The 12,038-nt window shown below is 42.3% G+C and overlaps 1 protein-coding gene across 1 annotated transcript in view; it reads left to right on the forward strand.

The window, feature by feature from the left end:
• The window catches only part of NUDCD1 (NudC domain containing 1), a 50,023-nt gene extending 38,467 nt beyond the window's left edge, over positions 1-11,556 (forward strand). Inside the window, exons 9-10 of the mRNA XM_081874341.1 lie at positions 8,484-8,640; positions 10,640-11,556. Coding sequence (XP_081730467.1) covers positions 8,484-8,640; positions 10,640-10,932 — 450 coding nt within the window. The 3' untranslated portion in view covers positions 10,933-11,556. The remainder of the gene's footprint in view (positions 1-8,483; positions 8,641-10,639) is intronic.
• Positions 11,557-12,038: the final 482 nt, after the last annotated feature.

The raw sequence follows: 12,038 nt of genomic DNA on the forward strand, positions 1-12,038 counted from the left end.
TTAAGGAGAGACAAAGTCATATTTTTGATCTCATTGGCAAACTTACTATCTCCTACATCATGCCAGGATATGGCATATGCCCCCCCCCCCCGCTTCCTCCAAGATTGAAAATTCTCAGAGCTAGTAAGGCAATTCTTTATTTTTATGGGCTGTTACTTTTCTGGGATTTGCTACTTTATGCCTTGGCCAGTGGAGCCATGCATCTTCCCTTTATTAGTATTATTTATCTGCCTACCGCCAGTCTCAAGATATGAGCTCAACCAGTCAAGTTATCTGTCTTTCATTCACTTTAGCTGCTCTTAAAGAGGATTTTCTTTTCCTTCTCTTTCTTGACTCCTTTTGTCCAGGGAAAGTAGTGCACCTTTACACCCCAGTACTTTAGAGATGTACCGCTTTCAGGAAATTAATCAGTCTTTTGTGCACTATTAGGTTCAAAGTTTTCTAAATAAAGTAGATTTGATAAATAAAGTAGATTCGATGTTCACAGTTCTTTATATAATAGTCCATTGTAATATCGTTCTTCTAATTTTGATTTTTCAGTGCACTTTCTCTCCTCCTTTATTAAATAGTTGCGTGTGAAGATAACAGCTCATCTTGTTTGCATCTAAGCCAAAAGGTTGCTGCCATTCATTATTTAAAAAACAAAAAAACTCGTAGAAATCACTTCACTGTGACAGCAAAAGAGGAGTGCTAGCATAGATAACAAGCAGTGAATACATGTTCATGAGAAAGGCAAACTCCCCTTTATGCAGTTGTATCAAATAATTACCAGTTGGCAACCAAGGAAGACAGTTCAACGCAAATGGTTTTGTACTAAATGCCTGTTTGTCACATTTGCTCCTTTCGAGCAGGATGCATACAGTTGGTTACTACTGAAACTAGATAGGCAAGACACTGGTATGTAATTATGCCATTTGCTGTGGGGAGAGTGGGAACAAAACTGCTAGCACATTTGCAAAGCTAAGCAGGGTCTGGTATGGTTTCAAAATGCACATTTTTCTTCCAGAAATAATCCCTAGAAATAAAAAAAGCATGCACAACAGCGTTAGCCTGAACAATTTCCATTCTTCAAGCTGATCTATCTTCCACCCAAAGACATGGCAGAACTTAAACTTCTTTCACTAGTAGGGGATGATAAATGCATATGAGAAATAAGCACAATGTTTGTCTTGCTAGATCAGACCAGAGATGATTTAATCCAGCACTCTGCTGGCCAGCCAGACACTGATGAGCAACAGACAATGAATATAACTTCCTGTTTGTCTGTATCATCTAGTAACTGGAAGTAATGCTCTGCTAAATCATGCTGCTTCTTTTTGTAGTCATTGTGGCCAATAGGTGCTAGAAATGTGCTTCTTGAATTTTTCTAGCCCTTGTATGTTTTTGTGTCGTCGTTTCCCCCCACCCCCAAAGCTCAACCCCACAACATGGTTCTTTTACTTGTTCTTGCTTCTATGATGGGGGTGGTGTGCTTTTTTTCTTTCAATTTCATTTGCTTTTGTTTCTGTGTGTCCATTTGCCACTTGGAGGGCGTATATAGTATTTGGAACAACATCCCCATAGAGATTGGTTGTCTGAGATCAGGTGCCACTCAGCTCCTTTTGCCTCCCTCTATAGAGCAGGCATATTCAACAGGTAGATCATGATCTACTGGTAGATCACTGGACATCTGCGGTAGATCACTGGTAGATCATTGGCTCCCCCCAAAGAAGCTGAACAATTGTGGCTCCCCTAAAAAAAGCTCAACATTTTACTTCCTCCCTGAAAAACTCAACAACTTTGACCCGACCCCCAAAATGGGCCTTCCTCCTTCCTAAAAAAAAACCTCAAAAACTTTGACCTCAACCCCCAAAAAGGGAGTAGATCACTGCCAGTTTTTAACTCTGCGAGTAGATTGCAGTCTCTTGGGAGTTGGTCACCACTGCTCTAGAGCATTGCTTTAAAATAAGCTTTCACATATTGCAACTTGCCAGTCATCTATGGAAGCCCAGGAAAGGTTCAATTAGTCACCCTGTGTCTGCTGTCTGCCTGGGCCTGCAAAACCAAGGGCATTCTCAAGCACCTGAGAAGCCAAACCAAGCAGCTGATAGCTCATCAATCACAAACTGCCAGAAGCTTGACAATGCAGCTTCTCTTGGTGGGCTTCGTTTCAAAGTTCCTCTGTACCATCTCCCTGCCTCACTTGCGTGTTTTTGTTTTGTTTTTCCATTTTAAGCATCAGCAGCCAGGTCTTGTTGCGGGCCCCAGCTCTCCATTGCAGTCGCCCCTTGCCTCAATTTTTCTAGGTGTCCACGCAGCTCATTCTGCCCGATAAAAGTTGACCTTTGGAAGCAGCAATACAAATAGACAACTTTAGCAGATAGACGTGCTGCATGAAGATTTGCCACCCCAAGGCTTATCCAAGCTCGAATCGTCTGCATTAGCTGCCCATGCTTTGAATGCTGCTTGAATCCAAGAACAGCCCTGAATGTCGGGCATTATGCATAGTTGCACAGAGGCAGCCACTGCTCAAAGCAGTCTGCATTTTACTTTGAAATTAACTGCTCTCGAGAGTATCAGTGAATTTGGAAACTTCTGATGTGATTCAGACAGGGATTCTTGGTGCAGGGTTCCTGCATAGACAGAAAAGTGCAGTTAGCTGTTGCCAGCTACTATTGATGTTAATTAACAATTAAATGTATTCTTTCTATATAAAAACAGAGATGCACATTATTTTTGCCTCTAAAATATAGGCGTGGCTGAATCCAATCAACATGCTAGATAGCATTATCTTGTTTGGGTGTGTTTAATCTTTGCATGCAAGGTAATGTAACCAGTGTTTTTTTGAGGCACAGGACTACTGTAATGTGAATTCATCTTGTCTGGCCAAAAAAAAATCCACAACCGATACATCTCTTTTGTCAGAGATGAAGGGAAATAGCTGCCATTAGTGTCTCTTTATGTTCTTTTCTGCTTCTCCTAGTAATCAATGGGTTGGTATCGACTGCTTCTATTTTCTTTTTGTGCCTCAAAAATAATTGCCATCTTGCAAACTGTAATTATTTTTTTGCAGACTAGTTTAGAATATCAGTAAGCTTGTCCTCTCTGCCTTGTGGGGCTTTTCTGTATTTTAAAATTACTGGGTAAACTAGGTGCCTTTAGCTAATTTTTGGCTGATAAATTTCAAAGCAAGCAACTCTTCTCTCCTGTCTGTTGATGAGGGAGAGGGATCTCTTTTTCTACTATCCCTTCACGCAGATTCTCTTCCCACTCCACAATATTCTGCAATCTCTTGCCCATTTGGGTCCAAGTTCCTACCTCCATAATGTGCCGTATTTTTTGCTCTATAACACGCACCAGACCATAACACGCACGTAGTTTTTAGAGGAGGAAAACAAGAAAAAAAATATTCTAAACGAAATAGTGGATATATGTTTTTTGTGGTTCATGCTGTGGCCAGAGACATGTGATCTGACAGTGAGTTTGGAGTAGCCCAATGCAAAAATCCTGAGGATCCATGTGGATCCATGCTTTGTAACCACGGAGGGGGGAAGGAAGGGGAACCATAGATCCTCTGCTCACGACTGCAGCAGATCCCCCCCCCCCCCGCCACCCGCAGGCATTCGCTCCATAACACGCACAGACATTTCCCCTTACTTTCTAGGAGGAAAAAAGTGAGTGTTATGGTGCAAAAAATACAGTACATTGAACACATGAACCAAGGCAGTCATTGACTACGCTCAGTAGTATGGTGCTGTTACTTGTGCAAAAATTGGTTGGGCAGTCATGGTTGTGGAGAAGGACCTGGCTTTCAATCTGTTGCACGATAAGGTGAGGAAAGGTGGTCAAGAATGGTGTGTCTTGTAATCCACCAACAACTGGAGGGTCACAGTTGTTCGCTTACAGTACAGAACAAATTTCAGTGTCACAACAACAACAACAACAACAATTTATTTATACCCCGCCCATCCGGTTGGGTTTCCCCAGCCACTCTGGGCAGCTCCCAGCGGAATACTAATAATGATGATGATGATGATGATGATGATAAAGCTATAAAACATCAGACATTAAAAACTTCCCTAAACAGAGCTGCCTTCAGATGTCTTCTAAAAGTCAAATAGTTGTTTATTTCCTTGACACAATGGAAGGGCATTCCACAGGGCGGGCGTCACCACCAAGAAGGCCCGCTGCCTGGTTCCCTGTAATTTCACTTCTCGCAGTGAGGGAACCACCAGAAGGCCTTCGGAGCTGGACCTCAGTGTCCAGGCTCAACAATGGGGGTGGAGATGCTCCTTTAGGTATACTGGGCCGAGGCCCTTTAGGGCTTTAAAGCTCAGCACCAACACTTTGAACTGTGCTTGGAAATGTACTGGGAGCCAATGTAGGTACAGTGGTACCTCAGTTTAAGAACAGCTCTGTTTACAAACTATTTGGTATATGAACTCCACAAAATCAGAAGTAGTGTTCCAGTTTGTGAACTTTACCTCAGTCTACGAACGGAAGCCGAATGGTGGAAGGGCACCGGCGGCGGGAGGCCTCATTAGGGAAAGCATGCCTTGGTTTAAGAATGGACTTCCGGAACAGATTAATTTTGTAAACCGAGGTACCACTGTATTTCATTGTAGATACCCCTCCAAATGTCCAGGTCTCGGAAGTCAACAACTGCAAGATTCTATGGTTGCCTAATTCCTGACAAAAGTTCTTCCATTTTAGAAACAAATGTTGCTAATCTCGTGCAGTTTCCTCTCTTGTTACTCCTTAAGCCTAAAACTGATACTGCAGGGAGTGAGTTGTGTGAAGGGGGCATCACACAGTTACCAGGAGTAGCACCGTGTTGCCTGCCCTGACTTGGACATCCATGTAGACTGCTTGCCAGGAAGAAGCCTTTGCACAAATAGCTGTTCACTCAGACTTCTTCACTGCATGCAGTTGGCGTTAACTTGTGCATGCCCAGACCCTCCCAGTGTCCATTTTGAATGACAAAGAATAATCCTTGGGACCAACCTGCGGCTGCCCGAGAAAGCTAGCCGTTCTCTAACCCTCTTGTGAGCACCAGGGTGAGTGGGTAGGTGCATGTTTCAGAGGCAGCCTCATTATGGAATTTTCTCAAAAGAAGCTTGGCAGGTTGCCTCTGGTTTTATCTTTAAGTAGCAAAAAGCTTTCTGTTCCAGTAGGTGCCGGGGAGAGTAAGTGGAATTGATTTTGGAGGCTCTGTCATGTGCTGCTAGTATGCTGTTTTATGCTTTTCTGATCAGGGGCTTTTCATCTCTCTTTAGATACTGTGTTGGGCTTTTTCTTCTTCTTTTTTTTTGTGAGGTTCCCAGAAGGTTCAGGGAACCATATGGTAGGAAACAAATCTCAAAACAAATTGAATGCATGCACAAGAAACATGTCTATCCTGAAGGCTGTCTAGCAGAGAAGCATCTTTGTGTCCCGCCTCCCATCTATACTGGGTTAATTTAATGTTTATCAGTATGTAGCATATTTTAGCCAACCACCTCTCTGGATTGCACTTCATCACCCCTTCATATGGGCTCCAGTTGGGTAGCTTAAGGTTCTCATGCACGCACAATAGAATCAGGCACAATAGAATCAGGGAAGCCAAATTACAGGGAACCAGGCAGAGAGCCTTCTCGGTAGTGGCACCCGCCCTGTGGAACGCCTTCCCACCAGATGTCAAAGAGAAAAACAAACTACCAGACTTTTAGAAGACATCTGAAGGCAGCCCTGTTTAGGGAAGCTTTTAATTTTTGACAGACTATTGTATTTTAATATTTTGTTGGAAACCACCCAGAGTGGCTGGGAAAACCCAGCCAGATGGGCAGGGTATAAATAAATTATTATTATTATTATTATTATTATTATTATTATTATTATTATTATTACTACTACTACTACTACTACTACTACTAAAGTAATGTATTCATTAGGTTTGCCTTATTTCATTAGGAACTATAATGAACCATGAGAATCCCAGTAAGAGAGACATCTTCTTAATCTTAACTTGTGTGGGGAGTGTGTACATTCAAAGATACTGGGTAGAAGGAGAAAAGGGCGGGGGGAGAGGGAAATAATATTAATAACAGTAATCTGTTTTGAATTAGTCCATGGAGAAGCTTACGTTTCTCTATGGCCTTCCATTCTGGTGTTCCTAATGCAGAGTTGGATTAGAAGTAATGTGGATTCAGGCATTATTTATTCAAGGGAGTCAGCATATGATATTAGAATCTGCCAGCAATGTTATTACTGCGGACAGTGCATGATGTATAGTCAATGGGACTCTCAGAATCATAGTAGAAATACTGATTCCCTGACCTAGAAAATCATTTCTCTGAAAACGTTACCTTTCTCAGTCTCTGCTGTTCATCCGCAGCACGGGGGGTGGGGGGTGGAGTGTCATCCATCGACTGGTGGTGCTGAGATTGGGAATACAAATGTAAACGTGTAAAACGGGCAAGTCCTGATATCAGTGGCGTTACAGTTTTGCCTCTTTGCAACAAATAACAAATAATGTCCAGAGAGCCTGCTTTAGAGGAGAAAACAAATGGGTCATAGTCGCATGGCAGAGATGCTGCCGTGTGCAGAAAGATTTCTGCATGAAACCACGGAATGCTGTTGCCAGCCAGTGCATACATTACTAAGCTGGATCTGACATGGTCTAAGACAGCTTCCTCTGTTCTTAAACTAAGAAGATATTTTAAAAGGGAAAAACAACAACCCTGAAGTAGATACAGAATTTAACAAACTAGCCGAAGAGCAGACGGGTGCTTAAGCCCCCAGTTCTCTGGACTTCAGATGTCGGCTAGCCCTGCCTTTGGTTACAAGTTGCCGTCTTGGCTGAAACAGCCAGATTGTTCTTTTTTTCTGAAAAAACAGCTGCTGGCAATGTAGCCTTTGCATCTAGCGGATCTGCTTCAATCCTTCTCGGCGTGCAAAGCAGAGCGGTTTATTTTCATGCCATTAGACGCCTGAGAAGTAGGTGCTTAAATTGGCTTAAACATTATCTTTACAAAATGGGGCTGTCATGGTCCCAGACCACTCAGAGATCTAGACAGCTGTCCTTGCTGCTTTTAGGCACAGGCTGTCCTCTCTTGGCAGATCAGAGAAACCTTGCTTGTCATGGGGGAATAAATAAGCCCTCCTAACTCCTGGCACCCATTGCAACGTCCTCCTTCCAGAGGTAGCCTTTGCCTTCCTTTGGCTTCTCTCTTCCTCCCTGGCTCCTTCTGAGACTTATAAGCCATCACCCGCCACCCTTGCTTAGCTGCTGCCCATCCTGACTGGTTGCTGGTTGGACTACTTGTGAGCAAGCAGCCATTTCTTCCCCCACATCCTCTTTTGGAAGACGTGGCACTTGTGGGTTGGTGGTTTCGTTTACTGTTATAATTGTAGCTGTTGTTCAATGTATATAGCAAGCCCTGGCAATTCACCAGTGGGTTTTGAGAAAAGTAGGTGTCGCTGGTAGTCTTTCTAAAGGAAGTTTTGAATTTCTGTTTCTTTATTTTTATTTTTGAGTAACAAACACTACATAAATATTACCGTTAGGGGAAAGAACCAGGAAACAGAGGTGCAAGTCAGTGTTTAGATACTTAAACAGTAATGTCTAGCAATAGCCTTAAGTTCTATATTGATACTTGTTTTACTTCCCCGTCCTGAACGTGCCCAATAATTTCATAGTTTAAATGGGTTCAGTCCTGTCTGAAACTTCAGAATTTGAACAAATTTAAAAAGTAAAGATTATATTCAGACTAAAATGATAAATGTATTCAGCTGTGCTGTATGGTTTATTTGTTGCCTATTTATCGTACATATCAGTTCGAAAGCACGTCAAAGTGCAAGTAGATAAATAGGTATCGCTCCGGCGGGAAGGTAAACGGTGTTTCCATGTGCTGCTCTGGTTCGCCAGCAGCAGCTTAGTCATGCTGGCCACATGACCCGGAAGCTGTATGCCGGCTCCCTTGGCCAATAAAGCGAGATGAGCGCCGCAACCCCAGAGTCAGCCACGACTGGACCTAATGGTCAGGGGTCCCTTTACTAAGAGTCCAAGGTAGCATGCATTTTGACCTCATTATGACACAGGGAGCTAGATTATACAGTACTGTGAAATAGCCATTAGCTCATAGTCAACCAGCAAGTTTCATGGCTGAGTGGAGGTCTGAACTTCAGTGTCCCAGCTTCTAAGCCAACATGCCCCCCTGGCTGTTAGGAATAGAATTTAGGGTAATCTTTGAACCATGAGGAAGTGGTTTTGAATGGATCTAATGTTGCACTAAAACATTCCTTGGTGTAAGTAAACCACCATTCATATCTATGTCAGGGCAAGGGGGGAACCAAAAGTGACTATAGCTCTGCTGGTCCTCCACAGTGCATGGATACCTGCTCTATCAATTTTCTTTCACCCCCCTCCCCCAACTGCTGTGAAGCTGCTAATGCTACATATAAGCAAGAAGATAAGCTTTACATTTGTACTAAAAGGATCCCCCCCCCTTTTTTTTTGTCTGCAGGTGAATCTTGGAAGCAACCAGTACCTCTTCTCAACGGTGGTGGATCCCAAGGAAATGCCATGCTTCTGCTTACGCCATGATGTCGATGCTCTTCTCTGGCAGCCGCGCCCAGATCAGCAGGACAAATGGGAGCACATTTCAACCTTCAATGCCTTAGGTATGGGAGGAAGGCTTTTTGAAAGAGCATTTCTCTTCCTTATAAAGCTGTGGTCCATAACTCTTCCAACACTTCCATGCAGTATCTCTGATCCCATCCATAACAGAGCTCTCTGTCTTTCAAAACTCAGTTGATAAATCGCAGAATCTTGCAAAGCAGCTAAACGCTAAGCTGACTTCCGTAATGACTTAAAAGGGAATAAGCAACCAACTGACAATGGGGGAAAAAATCAGTATAATCTTAATTACTGCCTCCTCATCATAACAAACTAATTGAGAATGGAGATCTCTAAAATCTTAATTACTATCTCATCAGCAAGCCAAGTTTCTTCAGAATTAAATAGAAATTAGTTTTATGGATGAAGGGTTCTGCAGTGCCATCTGGAGAACACAAATAGAATCTATGTCCACAAATAAAAAACATATTTCAGGGTTGTGTGCAGTTAAGTTGTAGGTAGACCCAATGGGTCTAAGTTAGTCATGGCCATTAATTTCTGTGGGCCTGCTCTCAGGAGAACTTAGTTCGAGACAACTCCCAGAACAAATTTGAGGATCAATTCCAAGTTAATTGCTCCAGAGTGGGGGGAAATCCATAAAAAAATTCCAGGCATTCACTAACTTGAGTGGATTTCACTGAGCACACTACTGGCAAAAGGAGTGCTGTAGTATTGCCCATCTTATACCCTTTGGAAGATTTCAATTCAGGATTGTGTTGATGTAAAAAATACAACAACACTTTAGGGTTTGGGGTTTTTTAGCTGGCAGTCCCATGTTTTTATTCTTCAGCGTGGAAAATAACAGGGAATTCTAAAGCATTTTGGCTTTAACCATCCCATAATTTTTTAATGAATAACACTTTGTGGTGAATTTCCACATCTTTGGGCCACTTCATATACTGAATTTTTCAAAGACCGGTATATTTCCCATTTCTACACATATGACTGACTGTATTTAAAAGTGCTCCTTCTGTTCCAAAAGAGGTTGGCTATAACTTTGGGATTTGTTTGCGTTGCGTTGAACAGCAATGTGCTGTGTTATACCACAGTCTGTGGGAAGGATTCACCTTAGGAGTCCCTTGCTCAGAGACAGGGACATATTCTCATCCCCCCGTTGCCCCCCAGATTGGCTGAGGCAGGGTCAAAAGAACCCTCAGATCAGCTCATGGGGAGAAGGGGAGGCTAGTTCCATCTGGCAAGCTAAAACATTTATCCAGGCAGAGCATTTATAATGGAGCAAGACTGAATTCCACCCTGTGTTTTGAAAGTTTCAGCTATGGCGTTTAGTATAGAGGTTGGGTGGTCCCAAAACAAGTCCAGGCCTGTCTCACACACTCCACTGTCTCTCAAGGCAGATGGATGTCAACAGTAGCAGCAGCAGCACAAGCTCCCATCAGCCCTAACTGGCATGCCCAATGGTCAGGGATGATGGGAGTCAGCCCTCCCATATCAGGAAAACACATTTGCCCCAGCTGCAATTCTGAACAGTTTCAAAGGAGCCACACCCAAATGGAGGGCAATCCAGTAGTCTATTCCTGAGGATACAGGGCATAGAAGAAGCTTGCATCCGAAAGAAATACTTGCCAATATATATTTTTGCATCTTCTTTCTTTAAAAGAAAAGAAAACTCTGTGGTTGACCTCTATTTGAGACCTCTATTTGAGAGAGGCATATCTACAATACATTGTATTGTAGCATATCTACAATACATTGGTACCTAGGGTTAAGTACTTAATTCATTCCGGAGGTCCGTTCTTTACCTGAAACTGTTCTTAACCCGAAGCACCACTTTAGCTAATGGGGCCTCCTGCTGCCGCCGTGCCGCCAGAGCATGATTTCTGTTCTCATCCTGAAGCAAAGTTCTTAACCCGAGGTACTATTTCTGGGTTAGCGGAGTCTGTAACCTGAAGCGTATGTAATCTGGAGCGGATGTAACCTGAAGTGTATGTAACCCAAGGTACCACTGTAGCCCTATCTTCTTTTTATTGTCTGTGTGTGCTTCAGGTTATGTGCAAGCATCAAAGCAAGACAAGAAGTTTATGGCGTGTGCCCCAAATCACTCCTATTCTGCCCTTTGCGAGTGCCTGCGACGCGTGTTCATCTATCGGCAACCGACTCCTCTGTCTACTGTTCTCTACAACAGGAAGGAAGGGAGACAAGTGGGGCAAGTTGCAAAGCAGTTGGTAGCGACTCTTGAAACCCATGACCCCGTTTTGGGGTTCCAGGCAACAAACGAGAGATTGTTCGTTCTGACGACGAAAGTGCTCTTCATAATAAAAGTGAACACTGAGAACTAATGACCAAACGTATTGCATTATCGTTGCATTCAAAATTGGCTCAAATAGTGACTGCATAAAAAAAAATTATTAGGAAAGTACAGAGGTATGCTGTAAGTTCAAAAGCAACATTTATCGCACCATGACCAAAATGTATCTTCGCATTTGCCTTGTATTTAATAGAGAGAAGTTTTCGGCTTTATTTTTTAATAAACAGTTCATTATTTGTGCAAGGTTGCAGTTCTGTTAAGGAAGTGCAAGGAATTTGTTTGTTTTTCTCTTTCCAGCAGGTGCTTCCATGAAATGGTTAATTTGCTGCTTTTCCAAATAGTTTCCAGTCACATATTTTTTAATAATAGCTGGTTGAAAGTACATTGTTCATTTTTCTTCATTTTTTTTTTTATTACAGCAATGTCTTATCTGGCATGCTAAATCAAATCACTCCATATATATGTGTGTGGAAATCTACCAAAATAATTAAAATGTAATTTGCAGCCTTAGTTAAAAAGGCGGGGTTATTTGTTTTCATTTTTGTTTTGTTTGCTTTTTCATCTCTATAAATGTCTCCATGCTTAGCAGTTTGCATTGGCTCATCGGATAAATGATAGTTAGCACAAACATCTTACTTTCCTCTGCTATTTTTTTTTTTAATTGACTCTGAAACTTCTCATTATGTGTAAACGTTGATTGTGTTTGGGTTCCAGATGAAAATCTTCAACCTTTTTAGAAATAAAGTGGGTTTTTAAAGAGCAAGCAAGCAAGCAAGCAAGCAAGCAAATAAATAAATAAATAAATAAATAAATAAATAAATAATACTGATGTTCTTGTCTTCTTTCCCCCGACGTTGAGGTAGGAGCTCTGATTTGAGGGAGAATAACTAGGGGTTTGAGGGCACTCAGTTCTACAGCTGCTATTGCTGTCTGAAGGTAAGAGATAATGAATCTAAACAATGCCATAGGTAAGCCTCTTATGAGAAGAGGAGGTTCAGCACTGTTGCAGAAACAGGAAGGTAGCTGCTCTGCAACTGTTCAAAGGCACACGTAAAATCCACTTCAGTATGATCATGATGCGAGTGAGATCTTTGAAAAATTAAACCAGTTTGTGGACATGATGCAAGCAAGATGCAC

This window comes from Podarcis erhardii, assembly GCF_964252035.2.
Source record: "Podarcis erhardii genome assembly, chromosome: 8".
Lineage (NCBI taxonomy): Eukaryota > Metazoa > Chordata > Lepidosauria > Squamata > Lacertidae > Podarcis > Podarcis erhardii.